The sequence below is a fragment of the Callospermophilus lateralis genome, chromosome 16 (genome assembly GCF_048772815.1).
Source record: "Callospermophilus lateralis isolate mCalLat2 chromosome 16, mCalLat2.hap1, whole genome shotgun sequence".
Classification (NCBI taxonomy): Eukaryota; Metazoa; Chordata; class Mammalia; order Rodentia; family Sciuridae; genus Callospermophilus; species Callospermophilus lateralis.
The window spans coordinates 85,153,576-85,174,930 of record NC_135320.1 but is presented as its reverse complement, the minus strand read 5'-3'; the positions used below and the strand labels follow the sequence as shown (position 1 = coordinate 85,174,930).

Genomic DNA, 21,355 nt, shown 5'->3' with positions numbered 1-21,355 from the left:
ACTGTCCCATTAGCTTAAATGCACCACCGCCACCTGGCTAGATGGAAATGGGGAACCTGATCATGAGGCAGACAGTGTTTCCATGCTGCAGTGACAATGTCATTTTAGAGCCCTGCACTCCCTCCCTACATGAGACACTTTTTGTTGTTGGTTTTGCTTAAGGTGAAAGAGGTGTGTGTGTGTGGGGGGAAACACCTTTATACTCACATATTTAAAATATGGAATTATTTCCTACAGTTTATTTGAATTATTCCCCAAATAAGTCAACCATTCAAGAAATTTAGGAAAAAGATTGACTCATGAGGCTCTTGGTAGACATTTCCAGTAAACTACATCCTGCTGCTCTTCCCCTTGCTTTTGGTAAAGTGAAAGTAAAAAATTATAAAACCTTCATCTTTTTTATCTAAAATAAAAAGGTGTCCCTAGGCTTTTCAATTCACATTTGAAATGCATTTTCATAAATAACCTTTTCACAATCTGCACTGTTTTAATTAAATTTCTCACTATGGAAAACAAGATAATTGAAGCAGTTTAGAGATTAGTTAACTGTCAAAAATTATGCCAGTAGTCACCGTACTGGGAAAATCAGCTGGCGGTACAGCCCTCATCTTTATAAAAACCCCTGAACTGGTCATATAATTGAAACTTCAGGTGAGCTCTGCCTTTGTAAAAAGAACGAGGAGGATTATGACCTCACTGAGTCTACATAAAACCCACATGAAAGAATAACACACACATTTAAAAACGACACTTGGTTTTCCCTGAAGGCCACCTCCCATGTCCCTTGTCACCAACATTTCAGAGTCACAATGGAGGCAGTGATGGCCCCTGTGTTCCCACAGGCAAAGCTCCCCTGGTGACTCCCCTCACAGTGCCTAGGCATCATGAAGCCAGAAGGCACAGGGAGGTACACCTGCTCCCGGTGCATAAGGCTCAGGTGTCTGCTTCTGTCCCCAGTGGTCCAGGACTCTGTGAACCTAGATGAAGTCCATTCTCAAGGGTGTACCGTCCCTTTATGAAGCTCTGTCTGCTCCTCATACCAGAGGTGTCTTTAAACTCTTTCCTGGGGCATAGCAAGAGCCTAGAAGTCCCAGTGTGGGTCTCTTCTGCCCCCCTGAACCCCTTATCATGACAATAGTCACTCTTACCTGTTTCTATCATTATTAAAATGCTCTCTTTGTTTATTCTATGATGTTCTTCTCAATAACAAGGTTTCTATTTGATTAAATAGTTTTTAGTATAAAAACCATCCTTAGATTCACAGTTTCAACAGAAAACACTCAATCCATTACAGAATTTTCAAGTTGGAAAGAACTTTGTCGAATATAACCTGCAGACCTACTAAGCTCAAAAACACTAAAGCCCCCAAAGGCTAAATAATTTGTGTTAAGAATGTATGAATCTAGATAATGAACATGGTCAACCTGAAGAGAACCATCAGAAACCATGCACTGTGCCTCTCAGAATGACAGCCTCTTTGCTAAGTATACTGTCTCTCATTTATTAGTGCACTATGTGAACCATGTTGGTTTGTTAAAACTGGCTTAAAATCTTTGATTTGACTTCACCAGGTGTGTGGGGAACACGATGTTAAGAATTAGCTGGCATTGATGAAGCCAACTTAACCATTCTCACACTTATTTCCAAGACACCAGCCCTGCAAAGATAAAACACCTCCTGTCAGTCCACTGGAGGTGAAGACAAGCAAGCACAGAGACAGTGACAAGGCTGAGATGGGACGGAACGTGCCCCTGCTTTCCTTACGAGCTATGGGCAGTCGGTGTTTTGGATGAGAGTCCACAGGAGGACCCAGCAGACCAGTGGCCACACTGAATGTCTGCCTGACGGGAGAGAAGTGAGCCTCAGAAGCAGCTGAGTATCCCCAAACAGGCCAGTTCCTGCAGAATCAACTCCATGTCCTGAAAGCCTCCTCTGGCTGACCTCAGTGACCACCGCAGTGACCCTGCTCTTCTGCCTGCTCTCTGTCTTTGCTCTTAGTGCTGCCTCTTGAAGCCCTCTCCTGGATTCTCTGTAACGCACACTCCAGCGTGTAAGACACAGTGTTCGACTTGAAAGTTACAGACACCAGTGCTTATGACTGGAATGAGATAAAAAAACTTGCAGTTGCCTCAGTCATGATGCCAAGGGAACCATTCGTATTTTTAGTGAATTAAAGTGAATGAAAGGAATGTAGCTTGTGAACTTATTATTATTCAATAAATTCTGACAATGTGGAAAGGCACACCCAAACATGTCTAGTCTATGTTAACAGCATAGCTGGCTCACAATCATGGACAAAGTAAGAGAGGCAATTCAGAGAATTCCAAGAGCACATGGAGAGAGACAAAGTATGGAAGTAAGTCCCGCTCCTGTGTAAGTGCTGAGGGTAGGAGAGGAGTAGAGAGAAAACAGGCGTTCTCCTTGTAGTCATTACTAGCATGCATGTTTGGGTTGTAAAAAACAGAAAAATTACATTGAGAATGATATCAAAATCACCTTTCAAAATGGGGTGTGTGTGTGTGTGTGTGTGTGCTAAAAAGGGCTTGTTTGAGATTCTAGCTGCTGTCTGAAATGTATACTCTGGGCCCCTTCGCCTGTGACCTCAGACACCTGCAGCAACCTAATCACATATATAAGCACAGGGCACCTAGAGTTTCCAGATGTACCGAGGTCACGGGACACTTCCATTCCTCTCATGCAGTCTTTCTTGATCTTCTTTGGCATCTTGGCCTCTGCTCCTTCTCACCACACAAGCTCCCACACTTCCTGCCCTCCTGTGAATGACAACTGGAGCTATCTTGAAGATCCCACCTCTGCAGTTTGAGATTTAACTGACTGACAAGGTTCTTCAGAGACGTGAATACAGTTATGAGGAGAGTGTTGGAGAGACGCACATGTACTCTGATTGCACATCTGTTTCATGCTGACCCTATAGAATGCACCAAAAACTGTTCTGCTTTAGACATCTACACTCGTGTCTTTCTATATAATTCCACCACTGTTTAACTCTGAAAGTACTCTTAGTGAATGCATTCTGGGCTATACTAATTTTCCAGTTATCTAATTATCTGTATATAAGTAATAAATCAATGTCATTTTGGGAAATGGATGTTTCTTGTTCTCAAAGAGAGATGAGTTACTGTAATTATGTCCAATTTTTCTAAGTTAAAAGTAGACCACAGGCCCCAATTTGTACTTGAATGCTTAAAAAACACATCCATTGTCTATTTTCTTCTTTTGGGGGAAAAAAAAAAACCTAATCATGCTGAATTACCTCGTTTTCTTACTTTTAGATGACAAGTGCTCACAAGAAGAGGATTTGGTCTTGCAGTGGCTAGCCTGCTCTAGTCAAGTGAGTACTGCGGAAGCCAAGCATACTCTTAGAACAAGCATCCTTTGGTCAGATACACTAATCTGCCAATTGGTGTTCTTCTCCATGACCACACTCAGGGAGTCTTTTGAGACAGTGACTGATAGAAAATGACTAGTTCAGATGACATTATGAAGGATCACATATCTCTACCAACTCACTCGGAGAAAAATCAGTTCACCTTCGAGAGGCCCACTGCCTGCGAATGGCCAGACATCTCAGCTGGGCTAAGGAAGCACATGCTTTCAGTGGGTGTTAACTATTTGCCAAAAAAGAAGTAGAACACATCCTGTCAGCTGTGTCTTTCCTGGGCCTCGTCCTGCACGAGGACGCTTTCCACTTCAGGAGGGTGATGTGAAGAGCAGGATCTTCAGCCCTGACATGCACACTTTCTCACAAAGTAGCACTTGTGCCACGAGCTCAAAGAACAGAATTCCTTCCCCACTTTTCTGTTTTAAATAAGCAACTATGAGATTTATTTTTCATCTTTAATTTTGGAAATAATGGCTTTGGACAGATGTTAGATCAATGTTTAAAAGGACAGCAAATGGAGTTGTTAAATATACTTACACCTGTTCTATAGAAGTAAAATTTTTACTACTATGAATGTAGTTCAAGAACCTCTTTTTTGGCAGTGCTGGAGTTAAAATCTAACTCAGAGCCTGCCACAGCTATGCAGAACTAAGCCCCCAGCCTCAAAGACATTATCAACATTTGCATTTCTGAGTTACAAAGAAATGACAAGCCCTTCTCAGAGAGGAGGATGCCAGGATGCGCTGAGATTCATTGTTTTTCTATGTGATCCTGGGGTCACACTCAGGGCCTGGCACACGCTCTGCGAGACAAAATACATGTAGCTCACCAACTGAGCTACATTTCAGTCCTTTTTCTTCTTAATTTTACTTCTGAGACAGAGTCTTGCCAAGCTGCTCAAGCTGGCCTTGAACTTGTGATCCTCCTGCTACAGCCTCCCAAGTAATTGGGATTATGGGCACGTACTACTGGCTGAAATTCTTAAATAGTGAAAATGTTATTTTTATTTTTGCTGATATGTGTAGTGATAATTCTTTGTTGTTGTTGTTGTTTGTTTTTTTAGTCCTAACCCCATCCCCTTCTTTCTAATAGTTCTCTCATCTATGTACTTAATTAAGGTAGTTTAAGCAGAGAATCATGGTGACCCTCATGAGGAAAATGTAGCAAGTCTCTGTATAAGGCTGTTTACCCTGAGAACATTACTAGTGGGCCAGGAACCGCTCAGAGCTGGTGAGCAGGTTGATGAGGGACCAATGCTCTGGAGAACGGGCAAGCGCAGTGACTCGCCACCCAGCTAGACTATGCACAGCAGACACTGGGAGGACAAGGGACTCACACAGCAGGCACCTGGCCAGCTCTGCAGCAGCCGAGGATGCTCCACCCTTCCTTCCCTCACAGACCCTCACTGAAGACCTACATGGTTCAGTGCTCTCTGTGTCCCTTGCAATTCAAGAATTCTTAGCTTAAACAATGTGCTGGACATTGTATTAGCTGCTGTAAATGAAAGGGTGATGCTGGGGAGAAGGCTCCACCCTAACAGAGTTTAGAATCTAATTTATGATGAGTCTGGTTCAGTGTAATACTTTCCTAAATTCTTTTTTTTATTGATTAAAAAAATGACAGCAGAATGCATTACAATTCTTATTACACGTATACAGCACAACTTTTCATATCTCTGGTTGTATATAAAGTATGTTGACACCAATTTGTGTCTTCAGACATGTTCTTTGGATAATGATGTCCACCACATTCCACCATCTTTGCTAATCCCCTGCCGCCTTTCTCTCTCTATCTAGAGTTCACCAATTCCTCCCCGTGCTCCCCCTCCCTACCCCACTATGAGTCAGCCTCTTTATATCAGAGAACACATTCGGCATTTGTTTTTTTGGGATTGGCTAACTTCCCTTAGCATTATCTTCTCCAGCGCCATCCATTTCCATGCAAATGCCATGATTTTTTTTTTGTTCTCTTTTATTGCCAACCACTTGGTATAGTCACTTCTTTGTGTCATAGGATCCTTTTCTTTTTCTCTTGGTACTGGGGATTGGACCCTGGGGCACTTAACCACTGAGTGCACCCCTATCCCTTTTTATTTTATATTTTGAGACAGGGTCTCATTAAATTGCTGAGGCTGCCCTCACATTTGTGATCCTCTTGCCTCAGCCTCCTGAGTTGCTGGGATTACAGGTGTGTGCCACCATGCCTGGCTAGGTTCCTTGGCTTTCCAAATTGGTATCTTTTTGCATACCCACCCTATCCACAGAAAACATAGCAACAAAATAAATACTTTTCTAAGTTTTATTCCTGGCCCCCATCCACCTGCCCAGGTGGCAAAGCTAAATGTGTTGTGTCAGTACCTCCAGGAGTTCAAACAGTTTAGACCAATGTCTGGAGGTATGCCAGAGACTGAAAAGCCGTCTTAGAGGGGCTGGGAGGAAGGAACCCTAACAAAGTTTGGTCAGGAGAGGAAGATGAAGCCAGCAGGGTACAGGGGACAAACAATGTTGCTGAGGGCAGGCAACTGTGAGTGGGGTGAGGGGTCTGTCTACTCCTGACACAAGTTCCTAAGATACAGTGTTCAGCTCTTGAAGCTTTCACAACTGTGCAAGAGGGCTTACAAAACGCTAGACTGAAGGGTGAAAACCCTTCTTCTTGGATGTTAATCTCAAAAAGCGTTCTCAGGAATACCAGTCACTACGCTGAGTGCGTCAGTGATAATGTTCACCCTCAGAAACCCCCGTGGCAGAGATTCACCCCCAAGTGAGGGCTGTGACAGTGTCTGCCTAAAGCACACCTGGAAAAGCGAACACCATGGTTTAAAGTGCGGCAAACAGTTGTGTGAGCTTGTGAAACTGCCCCTGCTGCATACCAGCCAAATTAAGGTAAGGAGGGGTGATATGGCGGCCTATGTCAAGGGACACCAAGGTGGGCAGCAAGAATGCTGGCCCTAGGCTGAAATTGCAGTTGCACTGATAATCAGTGCTTAGAAGTGTCAGTTGTGAGTTCAGGACTCAAACCATGAGGGTTTCCTTGTTCAGAGCTCTTTGTCTGCTCAGCTCAAGTCCTCTTCTACAGGGCAACTCCCTGGTAGCAGATGGGACGGAAAGCACAGCAACTCAGGAGATTATTTTGCAATTCAATTGTTTCAAGGTCTTTCCTATTATTTATTCAAAATAAATAAATAAATAAATGGACAAAAAAACATCAGGCATGGTCGTGCAAGCCTGATCCTAACTGTTCAGGAGGCTGGGGCAGGAGGATACAAGTTCACGACCAACCTGAGCAACTCAGTGGGACCTGCCTTAAAATAAAATGAAAACCTGGGGATGTGGCTCAGTGGTAGAGCATTTGCCTAGGATGCCCAAGTCCCTGAGTGCAGTCCCTAATACTGCAAATAAATAAACAGATATTTAAAAATCTGAGATATTTTAAATCAACAGCAAAACCAAATCTTTTGAATTTCATTTGCTTTTCCTTTCCTGGACAATAAAACTTTAAATTTATTCATTTAATTTATTTATAAACTGAGTGCACAGGCTAAGACAGAGAATATGAGACATCCAGGAGTCCTCACTGAGTAGAAGGGTCAGTTAATCCATGTAAAGAAGGCAACGCTACTCCTTCTGCAGTACGTGAAGTACGAAGGCACATGTTCAATCAAATCACCTCACACCAAATTCATGGCAAAATGTGGCCCAGTCTGGCTTCCAGACACTTCTACTACCTGCTACACTTCTATCTACTACCAGGAAGTTGCCCTGTAGAAAGAAACAGCCAAGCCAAGGCGGACATAAGATAACAATGGGTCTGCCTGAGGGGCTCGGAGAGCAGCAGCCCTCTATCAAAAGCACTTACTGCTTTTGGAAACTCAAAATCTGGGGGAAAATGTGAAGTATGATTACTGTCAGAGGAGAATATTAGGAAGAACATGTTCAATTGTAGGGTATAAAAAGAGAAGAGTTAGGGACCACATTCTTCTGCAACTGAATAACAAAATGATGAAACTGTGTATTACGGACTTTGTTAAATATAAGTCACTGAGTTCTCAGTATGATCTCTGTTAAGTATAAAGAAATAAAAGCTATCCGTCCCTGCACTACCAGAAGTTCAGTCTAGGTGTGAGACATCATGTAATAACCGTCGTAATGCCCAGTAGGCTAGTTACTACCACTTTTGAATTTCTCTAGCAACAGCTGGCCTAAGTCTAGAAGGAGAAAGAAGAGACAGTCAGAATAGGAGATTTTTTTTTTTTTTTTTGAGAGAGAGGGGGGGGGGAGGGAGGGAGGGGGAGAGAGAGAGAGAGAGAGAGAGAGAGAGAGAGAGAGACTTTTTTAATATTTATTTTTTAGTTTTCAGTGGACAAAACATCTTTGTTTTTTTATTTTTATGTGGTACTAAGGATCGAACCCAGCGCCCCGCACATGCCAGGCAAGCGCGCTACCACTTGAGCCACATCCCCAGCCCTAGGAGAATTTCTTCCAGGCTGAGCAGGCAGCATGAGCCAGTTCTGGAGGCCTAGGAGGACAGCATGTTTGGGGAATTATTATACCTTCAGTATGTGCAAGACAAATTGGTTACAGATAAAGCTCAAGAGGTTGTTGGAAGCCAGGGAATTACCAAAACTTTCTGGAAACCATGCAAAAGGTGCTAAGGACCTAGGAAGAGATCTACAAAGAGTCAGAATGGAGAATCTGCCAGGTCTTGCCTGTTACTATCACGACTTGGTTCTCAATGACCCCAGTTTTCAGCGTCTCCCTTCAACATCTTCAATTAACAATACCAGCCATGCATCTAGTTCCTGTTTTCCATGTATGTATGAGAAACTAGGATGCTACGATAAGAATCCCAAGGGGTCTATATTCTTTAAGAATTCCTATTAGGCATGGTGGCTCATGTTTGTAATCCCAGCTTCTGGGGAGGCCGAGGCAAGACTGCAAGTTAGAGGCCAGCCCAGACAACTCAACAAGACCCTGTCTCAAAATAAAAAATAAAAAGGGTGGGGATGTGGCTCCTTGGTTATGTGAACCTGAGTTTAATCCCCAGTACCAAAAAGAGTCTTTCCTGTTTCCTTGCTTTTCATAGATCTATTTTTTCATGGTTATATTTTTTTTCTCTTATGTTAAGGCTATGAACTACAATAAAGAATTAACAGATAAATAAGTTAAAAAATGATTTGCATCAATTTTAAAAATAGGGGATTTTTATTTTCTTCATGGAAAACGAGTCTCTACCTAGCAGACACCTAAGGGAGACCTGAGGGCAGGACCATTGCAGAGTCTTCGGGCTATATTCTTTGTAACGACTGACCTCAGAGGCACATTCATGGTGGAATAGGAAGGCCTGTTACCCTGAACTTAGGTCAGGGCTGAGGACCCCTCTGCTGGACACAAGTGCTGTAGCTCCCACACTCGGTTCCTTCCCAGGCTCAGGATGAGGCCCAGGCCAGGCCGTGTCTGTATCTCCAGTACCAGGGGCCTACTCAGCCTCCATGAATGTTTGCTGCACTAAGGCACAGTATTCAAGAACTAAATAAGGTGAGGGTCTCCTCTTAGCTATGCCATCCAGAGCTCTTCTAGACCGAGTCATCCTGACCAACAAAGCTGTCATTTAACACTGCCACTCACATACTCTCCGTAGGTCTCTTGTGTCGGGGGTGGTGGTGGAGGTCTGTACCCAGTGGGGGGCACCCCTCTTGCTCTGGGAGTGAGAAGGCCTCTTCCCCGATTCACTGGCCCCCGGGTAGACAGCACTCCTCTGGGAGCTGGAGTGCCACGGGGCACACCCACACCAACTGGCCGGGCGGCGACTCCTCCTCTTCCCCTGCAAATGAGAGGTCAGATTAGCAGCACTTACTACATTTTCTCAGAGTCTGTTCTTCACATATGTTCATAGATGAACCAAATTACCGTTCTATATGTCCATAAAAGGTAAAAAGGAAATCATAGAAAAGAAACAAATAAGAAGCAAATATCCACCAAAAGGAAATCCAGCTACTTGGACAATCCAGCACAACATGGTCACATCAAAGAGATGGAGACACAGACTCGGGTTCTTAGAAAGAGAAGGCCACTGTGACTTCTAGGGAGGCCATGACTTCAGTTTGATGTCATGCCAAGACCCAAATGTCACTCTAACACGAGGTAAGCCTCACCTTGCTTATCTCTGGACAAAGAAACTGAGATTTTCAAACTGCCTGAAAACAGGTAGCAAAGCCAGGGGCCAAGAAATATGCCACAGTTACACCAGGGAGAACACAAAATCAACGAGTGGTTTCTAAAGGAAGCATCCCTGAGGGTGCAAAATCACCTGGTGCCAACCACCACACGAGCAGGAGAGCACAGGGCAGCACGGCCTGCGGGGGAAGCATGTGACACTGCCCAGTGGCTGCACCAGGGCACTCCATCCCATCTGCGTGCTGGAGCAGGGAAGGAGTAGGAGGCACTGCCACGGCCCGCAGTGGGCAAAGAAGCCTCTGATGGCCTATACTGAGGCAGAAGTTCAGTGCTCTTATTTGGAAGTCAAGTGAGAAGGTTTCACCAGAGACTTGTGTTACTTCTCATGGTGGGATTTAATTTTCAATTCTTTACACCCTGTATCAGAAAGACATCCTAAAGTGAACAGTGGGCCCACTCGTGAAGACTGCATGCAGTAAAAACATTCCACCACGAAATTCCCAAGCAGTGACATCTACGTGAACACTCCCACAAAGCCCAAAACCAGGCAATTCAGTCATAAACAGAACAAGAAATGCACTAATGAAAGAATATTTTAAATGGTCAACACTTGATCAGAAAGCATACAGAAAAGTGCTACTGTATTTTCTTATTTACTAAGTGATTATCACATGCCAGGTATGAGGGACACAATGGCTTTTGCAGATTAACAGTTTAATAAGGAATAACCCAAGTGAACAAATAGGGCAATTCAGTTTGGAAAATGCTACAAAGTGACTGAGACAGGGTGCTGAGATGGCTACCTCAGAAGACCACCAAAGCCTTCTTTAACAAGGGAACATGGTGCTGAGAAGGGAGCCAGACCACTGGCAAGCAAGCCTGCCAGGGAGAAGGAAGAGAGCGCAAAGACGTGGGAGGAGTGAGCAGGGCCTGTTTACAGAACAGGCAGGAGACCAGTGTGGCCAGAGCAAGGAGAGTAAAAAAGTGGAATGAGACACAGGGAGTGAGAAGAGTGGCCAGATCATTCAAATACATACCAGAAAATGTGAATTTTCTCATAGCTGGAACATGAGGATATTTTAATTGTCCTCATATTTTAAGTGAGGACAAGATATAATCAAATTTAATATTAAATGGTCATTATGACTGTAAATAAAAAATAGGGGACTAGTGTAGGTTAGATTGGGAAGGATGGCAAAGGTGATTACAGAAAAATAAAATCGAGGTTTATTTTACATGTAAAATCAAAATGACTTAATGAGGAAGTGGATATGAAGAACTTTATTGAAAATAATATTTTAAAAGTCTGGTGCAGGGGTGCAAACCCATAATCCCAGCTACTTGGCAGGCTGAGACAACAGGATTACAAGTTCAAGGCCAGCCTCAGCAACTTAGCAAGGCCCTAAGCAACTTAGCAATCCTGTCTCAAAATAAAAAAATAAAGACAGCAGGGGACACAGCTCAGTGGTAAAGTCCAGTACTTCGCCCACCTCCAGCAATATTAAGTCATAGGAAGACTCGTTTATGAGTATCTCCAGAAGACTCTTCATACATCTCAGGATTAGAAAGTGCTAGGCTTTGATGGTATATGTTTGTTATTTGTTTGTTTCTGTATTGTCAATGTTTTTGACATTTAGGTACCATGAACTCTGTACCCAGCTTTGGCCACAGGAAATACAAAGTATAAACTAAAGACCAATCCACAAATTCTACAGAATGTTACAACACGTACTAACCTTTCCCGGGGAGTCTATGCGATTTTCTACCCTAATTTCAACATCAACTTATCTTATTTTCTTATTCTATAGGATGGACCACATTTTCGAAAGTTACACACGTGATGTGATTTCCTCTTCATCATAGTCGGTATTAACATGGGTCATAATGAAAACATAACAACAGTGCCAGAATCAAAGCTCTAGGAAAAGTGGTGGGAGAATGGAGGGAGGAAAAGTATTTTCCTCCAGGTGAAAAACACAAGGGAAGGATCACACCCAGGGGAGCAGGTTGGATTGTGGAACCAGAGGCCCTCGCTTAGAGGCTGTCTCTGTCAATCACAAGCTGTGTGACCTCTGGCAAACAACTGACCTCTCTGGCCTCCCTTTCCTTGTCTGGTGGTGTTGGCGAACCCATGCCACCTCAAAGATCATCAGGAGGCCTGATGAGTTAACCCTCTGAAGTGCTTAGAAAAATGCATGACCCATAGCAGGGGCTCTGCGCTTGTTAAGGTAAGTTCCAGGATGGGAAGAAAAGGTAAGTAGGATTTAAACACTTGAGAGGACCAGAGGGAAGAAAAACAATGGCTGACACAAGAAATCAGGAAAACAGAGACCTGTGAGGGTGCAGCACAAGCTTCCCGAGGCAGAGCTTGGAGCCCAGAGTGGGTTGGAGGCACAAGAAACAGGGCAAAATGATCAACAAAGAGTGACTTGGAGACAGATTTTGAGAAAAAAAATACACAGGGGCTTTAAATGTCCCTGTTAAGAAAATAAACTTTAAAAACAGGGAATTTAAAATGTTTGGAACCAAGGAAGACCAGAATCAAATGGAAAAAATGGAAGCACAGAGTGTGTCCTGAGAGTGCCGAGCACACGAGCCACGTGGTTTCAAGCAAATGTGGGGTGCCACGTGGTTTCAAGCAAATGTGGGGTGTCTTAAGTACACGAATCCCTTTAAGGCCAGCTCTACCCACCAGCACCCCATGAACTGAAAACCAGGGTCTGAGATGTGAATGTGAAACGAGTCTCATCAGGAATTTCAGCAGCTTTAAACACAAGCAAGGTAAGGCCACGATCAAGGAAATGGTTTCCCAGGTGGGCAGGTGAAAGGCGTTTCTCCAGGCTTACATTCCAAAATGAAAAAAGCTCTTGTGGTGTCAGCTCTTGATATTTTCAACTTGACAGAAAGTGACAACTAAGTTAGGACCTGTCTTCAGGCACAGAGGTTGCCTGAGCACTGACACACTCTGCGGCAACTCTGGTGAGGATACCATTCTGCACTTGCCTTTTGAAAAAGGAATGGACAAAAACAACCTAAGTGAGACAAGTAACACTGGTTGATTTTATTGTATATGTATATAAATAGAGATATGTAAATACTGAAACAGATTACTTCTAATTTTAATTTTTTTGGTACTTGAGCTTGAACTCAGGGACACTTTAGGCTGATGAGCTACATCTTCAACCCTTTTTGTTCCTTTATTTTGAGGGAGTCTCTCACCAAGTTGCTGAGGATCTCACTAAGTTGCCCAATTGCACCTCAAACTTGCGATCCTCCTGCCTCAGTCTCCCAAATTGCTGGGTAACAGCTGTGCACCACTGTGCCTGGCCACAGAACATTTTTATATACTACTTACTTAAACAAGCTATACATCATGAAAACGAAAGCTTCTGTACATACCCACAGATATAGAAACATCTACCCAACTACATACAGTCACTTAATGGCAGATGCATTCTGAGGAATTCATGTGTAGAGGGCTGTGTCACTGTCTACACACTGAAGAGTGCACTCACAGGAACCTAGATGGTAGGACCTACAACAAACCTCCCTACAGAACTGGCAATGCAATTAGGTTGTTTAGATCAGCACTGCCACAGACAGATGAGCAGTGAGTCACATTATCCTGTTACCATGGCTACTACATTGATAGCTCCAGGCATTTTCCAGCTGCCTTACAGTCTAATGGGATCACCATTGTAAATGTGGTCAGTCACTGACTGAGGAGTTCTATGCTAAGAGACTATCTCTGTACCTACCTACCCACCTGCCTACTTTCCTATGTCAGTAAAAAGAAAAGAATGCTGGCATTATGTAAGTGTCAAGTCTGGAAGGCTGTCTCTCTTTGTATGCATCTACATGTATTTTCTGTTCTCTTTTGAGAAGATTTGAATACGATGAATGATGTGAGTCTGATTACCTCGCAGGGTTGCAGAGACAGTTGCTTGGCAGGGCGTTATGTGTGTGCCACACCAAAAGGGAAAGCTCCTAGCCCATGAGCACAAGCCACATGCTCCACACATGGACAAACAAGCAAAGACAGTGGCAGAGGGAAGTTACAAGTCTTCAGACGTTGAGAACGTTTAAATATATTATTTGACACGTTATGTATTTTGGGAAAATGTGCAAGCTTCCATCATAACAAAGTTGAAACTAAGGAGTCAAACCTGTACGCTAAATGATATCAGGCAATTAACCACCATGTGATCCCAATCCTGGTGACCTGCACAGGTTACCTGAATCAGAAAAAGGGCCCTTGCAGCTGAGAGAAGGATCTTGAGATGGAGGTCTCCCTGCATTATCCTGCCTTGGACTACCCTATATAACCACATGAATCCTATAAAATCAGCAGAGGGAGGTCAGGAAAGAAGGCAATGTGAAGAAGTGGGAGGGATCATTGTGATGTGGCCACAGATCCAGGCATGCTGGGGTCACCAGACACTGATGGAGCAAGAAAAGAACTTGCTCTCAGAGCCTCCAGAGGGAACACAGCCCTGCCAACACCCTGCCTTTGAACAAATGATAACTGGTTTTAGTCAGGTGGCTTCCATAGCTACAAGAGAATACATTTTTGTATTTTTTATTTTCAGCCACCAAATTTGTGGTAATTTGTCATAGCAGCTAGCAGTAAACTAATGTAGTACATAAGTAATTTCTTATAATTTTAGGTAAATTTAATGTTGGAAGAAATAGAAATTAAAGAGGCAGTTAGGGTTTGCCGAGTACCTACGTGTACCATTCCATGAAATCATCAATGAAACCTCTATTTGACAAGGAAACCCCACAGGCTCCAGGCCTATTGCTGACTTGATATCACAGCAGCACACACCTGCTCTGACATTGCTCCAGCTGACAACTCTCAATAGAGGAAGGAACGTCTCGTTCTCACAGAGGAACTTGGAGATTTATAAGAACAATATATTTAATAGTTTTATTCAAACTTCTACCTGAAAAAAAATCTATATAGTCACACGATTAAAAGAAAACTCTATTTCTTTATTCCACTGATTTCTTTCAGAACAAAAATGGGAAAACTAAAAATAATTTCCAAATAAAATTGAGAAAGTCATATCAAATTTTTGATTCTCTTCAAAACATTTCCTCTTAGAAGTAACCATAGCCGGGTATAGTGGCATATACCTGTAATCCTAGCATCTTGGGAGTGAGGCTAGAAGATTACAAATTCAAGGCCACCCTCAGCAACTTAGTGGGGCCTTAAACAACTTAACAAGACCCTGTCTCAAAATTTAAAAATAAAAAACAATTTTAAAAAGGAGTAGGGAGGCTGGGGATGTGATTGAGCGGCTAAGTGACCCTGGGTTCAATCCCTGGTACCAAAACAAACAAACAAATGTAATCACAAAACAAAGACAGAACTAACAAACAAACAAGCAATCAATCCATGTGTGCCTGGACCAGCCCAAGGATTTCGCACATGCTACAGCACTTGTAAAGAGCAAACTGACAACAGACCTTAGGACACCCACTGGATGCTGGACATGTCTGAGCACTGGAGGTGTGGCCAAGAACTAGGCTCCCGAAGGGGGAGGATCAGGGCAAGGCACAAGGAGCCATGGCTCCAATCTGCATATTGATGATATTACTTGCACATCAAAAAACTGTCATTTTAAAGAATGAACCTTAGAGTGAGTAATAATTTGCCTGAAGTGATCAGGTGGTAAGTGATAAGGTGATAACAGTTAAGCCTAGGAATATCTCCCTCCAAGGTGAATTCCCTACTTGTGACTTTCAAAGTCTGAACAGTGGCTTCCTACAGATATACTGATAGAGGGGTTTCTGGCTACTAAGATAAGACATGTTGAAACTGTTGCCATGGCATGCAAACCTTAAGGAAAAGTAAGCCAATTAATAAACACCTACCTGGTAATCGCTGGGGCTGGCACACCTCTTGTCCGTAGGGTGGGTTTCCCCCTAACCACTGGGACATCTGCATTTTCTGAACCACCATTCAAATATGTTAATTCCTGGAGCTGGGCTTGTCTGATTTCATCATTGTAGTCCTACACAGGAAAGAGAAGACAACATAATCTGTCTCATGTTAAAAATTCTAAAGTATTTAGTGCAAATAGTGAAAAATATCAATAAAAAAGATTGGGAAAATAGTTGAATTCACAAAACAAGATATGAATTTCTTAAAATTAAAACATATTAATGAATTTCTCTAAGAAGGGAAAAGAGAAAAAAAACAGTACTTTTCCCCAAGCTAAAATTCCCTGCAATCAACCATCTTTCCTTTCCCTCGGCCTGGTTTCCAGGTGAGACGCCTAGGACAAGGTGAAAGCAGCAGAAGCCCTGTCTGGTGGCTCTGCTCCTTACAGCTCAACTCCGCTAGTGGTCAGTGAGCATCTGGGGCGCCTCAGGGACAGGAAAACAAAGAGGAGTCAGCCACTGTCCTACAGCCAAGGAACTCACTCCAGCAAAGGAGAAAGACACACCCACATGGCAGCTTCTCTGGTGCACACTCCTTTGTACATTTCCCCTGGGATACCGCAGGAGCTTTGAGAGTCGGCATTTTGAAAATGTGATACATGATCTTATTCCTGAAAACCTGCACTTTGATTTCACCTTACATGACTATCAAATGCTCAATGTGGAAACGACGGGAGTCAGCCGTGATTCGTCCCTCACTCCACACAATAACCAACAGTAACATGTACAAATAAGTTAAATTGCCTCATGTGTTTTACAACCAAGGACGTTCAGGGCCAAAAGTTGAAAAAGAAAACTCAACGAAGGCAGCTGTTGCTAGAAGAGTGGGCTCTCTACAAGAGGTGTTATCTCAGGTGAGTGAGGACTAAGCCAGAAGGGCCACAGCAGAGGACAAAAGGCATTAAAGACTCAAGCAACATTAAATACAGGACATCAAAAGAGTGTTGTGAGTACTATTTGGATGAAATATGAAAACACTAAAGGGAAAGGGAGAGCAGACACAAAATCATGTGAAGCTTTAAGTCGATTTAGAGGCAACTTGGAACGTTCAGAAGGGTACTGAGAAGTCCTTAATGATTTTAAGGAGGTAAGTGCATATTTAGGTTTGTAAACTGTAAAGATTAATCTAGTATTAATGAGTACAAATAACATAGGATTGAAACCACAGTGGATAAAACACTGTGCCCACAGATGAAGCATGCACTTAAGTGCAAATGGAATATTTCCCAAGACAGACTCTAAGCCAGGACATCTCATAGGCCTCAATAATTTTGAAAGGTCTAAAATCATTCAAAGTATATTTTCTGCTGATATGGAATAAGTTAGAATCCACTGAAGAAAGAAATTTGGGGAATTCACAAATATGAAGAAATTAAAGAATGTGATTTTAAAAAAGATCCAACAATATGTTGGCTTCAAGAGATTCATCTCACAGGAAAAGACATCCACAGACTGAAAGTGAAAGGGTGGGAAAAAATCTACCACTAACAACAAGCAGGGATTTCCATCCTCGTAAAGAACTTAATTAAAAGTAACTTAATAATCATTAGATCAAACTAGAAATGAAAAGAAAAATTAGAAAATATTCTGAGACAAATACTAATGAAAACAGAGCATATTAAGACATATAAAGGTATCTAAAGCAGTACTATGAAGGAAATTTATAGCTTTAAATGATTATGTTAAAAATATAAGATTTCAAATCAATAACCTAAGCTTTCACCTTTACTAAAAATGAAATAAAAACAAACACAAAATAAGAAAAAATAATAAAAATTAGAGCAAAATAAACAAAAAATAAGAGCAAAATCAACAAACTCAAAAGTTAACTAACTTTAGAAGATTAATAAAATGATAAACTTTTAGCTATATTAACCAACAATAAAAGATGACGCAGGTTTCTGAAATGAGAAATGAAAATGGGGTATCACCTGAACATCAGGAGTGACAAGGAGAAGCCAGACGTGGTGGCAGACACCTGAATCCCAACAAGGGGGGAGGCTGAGGCAGGAGGATCAAAGTTCAAGGACACCTCAGCAATTAAGAGAGACCCTCAGCAATAAACAAAAACTACAAACGTTTATCAATATAGATGATAAAGTTATCAAAAAATACAAAGCCAAATCCAGTAAAAAAAAATATATATAAAAGAACCAAGTTAATTTATCCCAGAAGTGCAAAGTTCACTGAACATTTGAAAATCAGTTAATGTAAGTTCACAAAAATAAGGACAAAACCACATCATCTCAATAGGTAGAGGAGACAACTGTAAGAAAAGTCCATCACTCTTTTATATTAAAAACATTCAAATAGGAAAACCCCCAGTTAAAAATCATACTTAAAAAAGCAAAGGATGAAAAATTTCATCATAAGGTCCGGAATAAGACCAAGAGGACTTCTCTTACCATTTTACTTGAGGTCCTGGCCAGAACAATTATGCAACAAAAACAAACAGCATTCAGACTGGAAAGGAGAAACTAAAAAATACTCTGTTCAGAAATGGCTTAAATCTGTATACAGAAAATACTAAGGAATAACACACACACACACACACACACACACACTCAATTAACAGAGCTAGCTAATTAATGAGTTTTAGCAAGGCTACAGAATACAAGATTAATATATGAAAATAACTTCCATGTCTTTAGATCAGCAATGAATAATCAAAAAATAGAAATTAGAAAAACAATTCCATTTACAATAACAACAAAACAACAACACACTTGGGAGTAAACGAATAAAAGATGTGTACATTGAAAACTATAAAACACTTTTAAACTTCAAAAGATATAAATAAATGGAATGATAGCCAATGCTCCTAGATAGAAAGACTCAGGTTGTTACAATGACCATTTTTTTCTAAACTGATCTTTCCAATCAAGGAAATAATACCAGCTGACTACTTACAAAAATGAAAAAGTTGAGTAAAATTAGGAGAACAGAAATAGCAAGAACAATCTTTAAAATAAAAAGCAAAATTGTATAAATGGATGTTTTCCTATTGCAAGACTTAACTACAAAGCTACAAGCAATAAAAACTGTGTGGTGGTGGTACAGACATAAGCATCAATGGAATGGAAATGCAAGTTCATACATAAGTTGCAGTGGTCTAATTTTCAAGTAGTCTCTTTTACAAATGGTGTTGTAGCGCCTTGATATCCAAATCAAAAATAAATAAATAAATAAAGTGGGATAGGACCCTTCCTTCAACATCATATGTAAAAATTAGACCAAAATGGGTCAGATACCTAAAAGTGAGGGCTAAAATTATAGAATTGTTAGATGCAAACACAAGAAGTACGTTTTCTCAGTAGACAGCAAAAGTGTGTTAAGAAACTGAATGAAAAGGAGATAATACAAAGTCACAGGAAGTGAGTATAGCATTCACATTCCCTCACTCATCCATATGTGTAGAATTTACTAATAATAAAGCCACTAGTAACAGAAGTCGAAGTTCTGGGGAAAGGTGAGGTTCGAATCCATTTCAGTGAAATAAAGAGTAAGTACAAATCACAGCACAGAGAAGTTCCTCCTAAGTAAAAGAAGAGCAAGGTTCAGAGCTCGCAGGGAAGAAGGGAGAATTTCAAGACAGAAGAAATATAAGAATATTTGTGCATGAACAGAAGGTTCAGAGGAGAGAGTTTCCTGAATTATTTATAATTTACAATTAAAAATCTGAAAAATATTTAGTAAAATTGTAACAAAAACACACTGTCTCTTCATTACTATTCAAAAGTCCAATGTAAAAAAAATGTGAAACTTGTAGAAGACATTATGAAATAAGAAAACTAATATGAACATCAATCAAAAGGGAGGTTGAAATCTAATACTTGCAAAAGCAAATGACAACTAATTCAAGTTATTTTGATTAGCATAAAGAGTTTAGGATTGGGGAGGTCTATAATTTACTGTAAATAGAAACTCTTCCCCGGCCTCAGAATCTTTTGATTATAATTTCAACTTCTCTATCAGAAGCCCATTAATATGTTCCTAATGATACTAAAATAGCTAAAGATCAATAAATTATTTGCAAATCACATAAACAAAATGTAGATATTTGAGGTAGGTATTTGTGCAGTTAAAAATCATTGAGAAATTTGATACTTGTTCACATGCAGCTAAACACAGATAGGAAAAAAGACTATGGCTGAGGCCCTGTACCAAAACACAGTAAAAAATTTAATAGAAAAAACGAAGCACTGCTTTAAGTAAGGCTGAGGTCACTATAATGGTGTCATTGTTATTATGATTTTCTTGGTCTTAGAAATAATGCTTTTAAATTAATAGAGAAACCAAATCATGCATGATGGCTTACAGGCTAATTTCCACATTGAAAAACAAAACCATTATAACATCAACATTTTCATCAACTGTAAAGAGCAAAGGTACCACAATTCTAATTATACACACACACACACATATATACATACATACATATGTAGGATTTTCCTACTCAGTGAATTTAGAATCTACTTAACTGTATGTTAATGTGGAGACTGGAAAAAAAGTTTTTAAATTAAATCATTAAAAGTAACTTATTGAAATTCAGTGGGTTCTCTGTTAAGCCTTTACATTTCAGATACATTTCCAAAATATGACAGTACTTAAGGTTAATGTAGGGATCACTGTTTACATTATAATCCATAAGAGACAATGGGAACATTTATAATTTGGAGGTGTAGCTAAATAATGAAATGTACATTATGATACTATGTAAATATTAAAAAGAATTAGATAAAACTGCTTATGTTCATAAGGACAAAAGTTGAACACTACATAAGTCTAAAATGTACAGGTAAAGACTGGACATAGGACTTCTGGAAAAGTGGGAGCTCAGCCCAGCCTCCTTGCAAACACCAATAACAGTCAAGAGTGGTGGCATATACCGTAATCCCACTGGCTCAGGGGTCCTAGGCAGAAGGACAGCAAATTCAAAGCCAGCCTCAGCAACTTAGTGAGGCCCTAAGCAACTCAGTGAGACCCTGCCTCTAAATAAAACATTAAAAAAAAAAAAAGTGGCTGGAGATGTGGTTCAGTGATTAAGTGCCCATGGGTTCAACCCCCAGTAGCAAAACAACAAAAAAGGAATAAAAAAAAAACTGACAGAATTGTGGGGGAAAAAAACCACAATCTGGAACCTCATGGAAGGCATACAACAAACTGAAAAGAAATAAATTTACTCATGAAAAAACAGCTAACGTGAAGGTAACAAGAGGAAGAGTCTATGGCATTCCTGCCTGGGCATTGATCCCTAGCAGGGTGGTGAGCTAGTTCCCCAAGAGTGGGTAAAGCCATGAAAATGCAAAGCTTTGCTATAGGAGGCACTTAATTTAGAATAAACATCTAGCATCACTGTTAATAAATTGACAATTCACAGTTGTTTTATCAATTTTAGTAGCAAATAAACAAGGAAGACCAGCAAATCAGGTAGCCTAATGTCGCCTTTGGCTTATGAGTCAGAAATGTGAGGATCAGGAAATAAGACAGCTATGGAGGGCCTTGGTCAGCTCTCCACACACCCTGGCCTGAAGGTCAGTGTGTGCACAGGCTCAGACACGAAGTAAAAGCCAGGGCAGACATGAAAATGGACTACTGTGGAGGCATGACCCCTTCTACAAAAAAGTTTTAAGCACAATCACTGACAGATCACTGGCTGACCACTAAGCAATACAGACACTCCTGACAGAATAGGCTTAAAAATACATGCAGAAAGAAAAAGGATTACAAGAGACAGACGACACAGAATCAGTTCAACTAAAAAAAAAAAAAAATTGGTACTGGGGATTTAATCCAGTAGTGCTTTACCACTGAGCGATACTGCCAACCC

The 21,355-nt window shown here is 41.0% G+C and overlaps 1 protein-coding gene across 1 annotated transcript in view; it reads right to left on the bottom strand.

Moving 5' to 3' along the window:
- Window positions 1–21,355, bottom strand: part of Khdrbs3 (KH RNA binding domain containing, signal transduction associated 3) — a 160,238-nt gene that overhangs the window by 53,769 nt on the left and 85,114 nt on the right. The window contains exons 5-6 of the mRNA XM_076835960.2: window positions 15,457–15,596; window positions 9,028–9,223 (exon numbers count right to left, since the gene is read on the bottom strand). Of these exons, the coding sequence (XP_076692075.1) occupies window positions 9,028–9,223; window positions 15,457–15,596 (336 nt within the window). The remainder of the gene's footprint in view (window positions 1–9,027; window positions 9,224–15,456; window positions 15,597–21,355) is intronic.